This window comes from Ailuropoda melanoleuca, chromosome 6 (genome assembly GCF_002007445.2).
Source record: "Ailuropoda melanoleuca isolate Jingjing chromosome 6, ASM200744v2, whole genome shotgun sequence".
In the NCBI taxonomy this organism is placed as follows: Eukaryota; Metazoa; Chordata; class Mammalia; order Carnivora; family Ursidae; genus Ailuropoda; species Ailuropoda melanoleuca.
Genome location: NC_048223.1, coordinates 120,815,671 through 120,819,243, shown reverse-complemented (window position 1 = coordinate 120,819,243; position 3,573 = coordinate 120,815,671). Strand labels below are relative to the sequence as shown.

Below are 3,573 nucleotides of genomic sequence, written 5' to 3'. Positions count from 1 at the left end.
TGCAGTACCAGCACAGGGCCCTCCTCTTCTCTGGGCTGTGCCCCATCGATGGGAGCCACAAGCAAGGTCCCAGCAGCACAGAAAGCCCAACAGGGCTTACTTTGAGCACTTAGGGGAGGCTCATTGCCAAACAGACGCTTAGGATCCCAGTGCACTCACCTGGACACCCTCGAAGATCAGACCCAGGATCTGATCTTCAGAGGCCTCGTCTCCCTCTATCTCCCAGTTCTACACACACAGAGACCCAAGGAACAAGGTTAAGGAAGAACACCCCATGAGACTCGCCACCTCNACTCCCCTCCTCTTCCAAACCCAAACTTCATCTAGAATTTCAGTCCGATACTAGCAGGGTGGAGAGAAATATTTACCTGTTCCTGCTGGTGAAGTTGCATAGCTGGGGATCCAGGTGGTGTCTGGACATGGCAAGAAGGGCAAAGACCAGAGTTAGACATCGTGGAAAGCAGTCTCTGAAAACTCGTTGGCAGGCATCCTGACAGTTGCACCTCTGCATCCTGCCACGTCCCACCTGGGTGTGCTGGGCAGGTTTCCTGCTCTGCCAGCTGTTCTGGGACAAAGGCCTTGTATAGGTCACCCAGGCCCCAGCACATCTCGAAGCCTGCCATGTTGTTTTGTGCCTGAAAAACTTTGCCACCTGTCTTATCTTGACTCATATAGACGTGACAGTTCTCCCATATCCTAAGCTTGGTAAAAAGAGTCAGGGGCACTGAGGGTCAACAAGGAGCCAAGTAGGTATCCCAGTACCGAGAGCACCTCCATCCCGTATTACACCCCCATCCCCTCAAACTGTTGTTCCAGCCCCATTGGATGCAGCTATGACTCCAAGGAATTGAGGCGGCTGCAAGCACTGAGCAAGGCAGAGGAAGCAGCCTGCCCTGACGGCTCTCGTACAGGAAGTCGGTGGTCATCAGCGACCATTCTCCCCCTCAGCCTGTCAGCCCGGAGTGTATGACAGCTGAGATTCATGGCACATGTGGCCAGTTCTCTGATACTGCAGGCAGCCATCTCTCGGGACAGTGTCCACCTGCGAGATGAAACCTCATGGACTGATGGGACGTTGAGACTCTTGTCAATCCCATGTCTGGTCAGAACCCCGAGCCAGCATGTCAGTGACAGTGGGAAATTTAAGGTGCCCAGGGATTCCACAAGAAGCAGTGGTTCCACCACCCTTGGGGGAAGAGGGATGAGATGGCAGAGAGAAAAGCCTGAGTAGGGTGCCCCAGGACTCACCTGGCTGGAACGTGGTCTGAGGCTGAGCAGCTGTGAGAAAGACACACGAGTCAGACACAAAGCACACAAGTGCCCCAACTGGACCAAAGGATGAAGAGACTCAGCCAATACACCTGAGATCATGATTCCACATGTCCTTGGGTGGACGGCGCCAGGGCCCACCATGATTCTCCCAGTTCTCTGGGAGCCCCATCCTATGTCCTGCCACCATTGCCCCCCTGGCTGGGCCTGAGGGCTGACGTTCAGCAGGTCGAATGTCCCTGCCAGCCCTAGGACAGGCCACCAAAGCCATTGCGTTCCCTCCACATAGGCACAGCAAGAATGCATCTGGGAAGTCAGTCTAGAAGGATCCCAATTTCACCAGTCCAGGTGCAATGCTCCCAGGCTTTCCAAGATTTCTCAGCCTTTCTGTAGGGGGTCAGGCTCACGCTCCACATTTACATCTGGCTCATTAGCTTTGCCTGGACCACGGACCTGCCCTTCCCTACACATCAGCCCACGTCCCAACTGCTCTTCACCGCCCTCCCAGATTCACAATGGAGACTGCAATCCTGTTCTCTGAGTCGGCCTCGTGGAGGACCCAGAAGAATACAATGATGAAAGAGTGAAGGTGCTTCATTTTCCCACTGCATGCCCAATACATGTGCTTTGAGAACGAAGGCCTGTGAAGACGGGTGAGCACTGAGCACATGATCCCGCCAAGGATCAGGGTTTCGTTGTGTCTGTGCACTGAATGGTGGCCAGTGCTTTCCACCCCCTGTGCCAAAGCCATATGGGTCCAGGACAGAGGGTCCTGCCCCTGCTCGTCCCCATGTGCGGCCCTTGAGGAGCCTGCTGCCTGCAGGTAAGCCTGGGGGGCACAGCATATCCGGAAGAGGCTCAGGTGGGGACTTTGCAGCCGGGAGTGCATTTGCTCCCAGGAACAATCACCATGAATGGGGGACCTGGGGATTTTGGAGGTTCACCTGAGCAGATGACACCTGCGTCCTCTGAGTGGACACAGTTGTGGGAGTTCCAGCCATTGTGAGGGCAGCTCCACAGGTAGGACTCATGCCCGGAGCAGCGCACGTTGTCCAGCACAATCGGCCCTGAGCCCTGACCAAACCGCGCATTTCCTGGGGCCGACGTGGCCCAGCCACAGCCCAGTTGCCTGCAGACCACGTTGGCATCGTTGGTGTCCCACTCGTCGTCACACACGGTGCCCCAGGAGCCTCGGTACAGGACCTCCACGCGGCCCTGACACCGGTCACCGCCGTTCACCAGCCTCAGGGCCAAACCTGACGGAGTCCCTGAGGGAGAAAGAACAGAAATTCCCCTCCGGTGTATCTTAAGGTCATAAGTGTCACACATTTGTAAGACCCAGGGACTTCTTCCTGGCCTAAGTCCCCTGGGCAGGTCACAATGTCCACAGGTTAATGTTTAGCACAGAGAAAGGACAGAGACATCCCAATGAGCTTAAGCCTAGGACGCTCCAAAGTAAAGAAGCGGCCCATGACCTGGATGGAGGTGAGGTGGTGGACAGGCCTCACCCACACTGTGCATACCATGGATGGAGCCCAAAGCTACTGGTGCATGCCAAGACCCCTGCCTTGATGGGAAGTTCAGGGCTTCCCTGGCAGCATGACTCGCTTCTGACAAAATCCCAGGAAATGATGCCCCTGGGCAAGAAAGGTGCAGTACCAGCACAGGGCCCTCCTCTTCTCTGGGCTGTGCCCCATCGATGGGAGCCACAAGCAAGGTCCCTGCAGCACAGAAAGCCCAACAGGGCTTACTTTGAGCACTTAGGGGAGGCTCATTGCCAAACAGATGCTTAGGATCCCAGTGCAGTCACCTGGACACCCTCGAGGATCAGACCCAGGATCTGATCTTCAGAGACCTCGTCTCTCTCTATCTGCCAGTTCTACACACACAGAGACCCAAGGAACAAGGTTAAGGAAGAACACCCCATGAGACTTGCCACCTCCTTCCAAACCCAAACTTCATCTAGAACCTGAGAACGCTATACAAGAATAACGAGACTGAAGGAAGAGAAATTAGGGAATCCATTCCATTTACAATAGCACCAAAAACCATACGTTACCTTGGAATTAACTTAACCAGAGACGTAAAGGACCTATATCCTAGAAACTATAGATCACTTTTGAAAGATATTGAGGAAGACATAAAAAGATGGAAAAATATTCCATGCTCATGGATTGGAAGAATTAACATAGTTAAAATGTCCATACTACCCAGAGCAATCTACACTTTCAATGCTATCCCGATCAAAATACCGAGGACATTTTTCAAAGAACTGGAACAAATAGTCCTTAAATTTGTATGGAA

General features: G+C 53.6%; 1 protein-coding gene across 1 annotated transcript in view; it reads right to left on the bottom strand.

The window, feature by feature from the left end:
* Nucleotides 1–3,573, bottom strand: part of DMBT1 (deleted in malignant brain tumors 1) — a 38,067-nt gene that overhangs the window by 21,926 nt on the left and 12,568 nt on the right. Inside the window, exons 12-14 of the mRNA XM_034663632.1 lie at nucleotides 2,214–2,537; nucleotides 1,249–1,278; nucleotides 369–413 (exon numbers count right to left, since the gene is read on the bottom strand). Coding sequence (XP_034519523.1) covers nucleotides 369–413; nucleotides 1,249–1,278; nucleotides 2,214–2,537 — 399 coding nt within the window. The remainder of the gene's footprint in view (nucleotides 1–368; nucleotides 414–1,248; nucleotides 1,279–2,213; nucleotides 2,538–3,573) is intronic.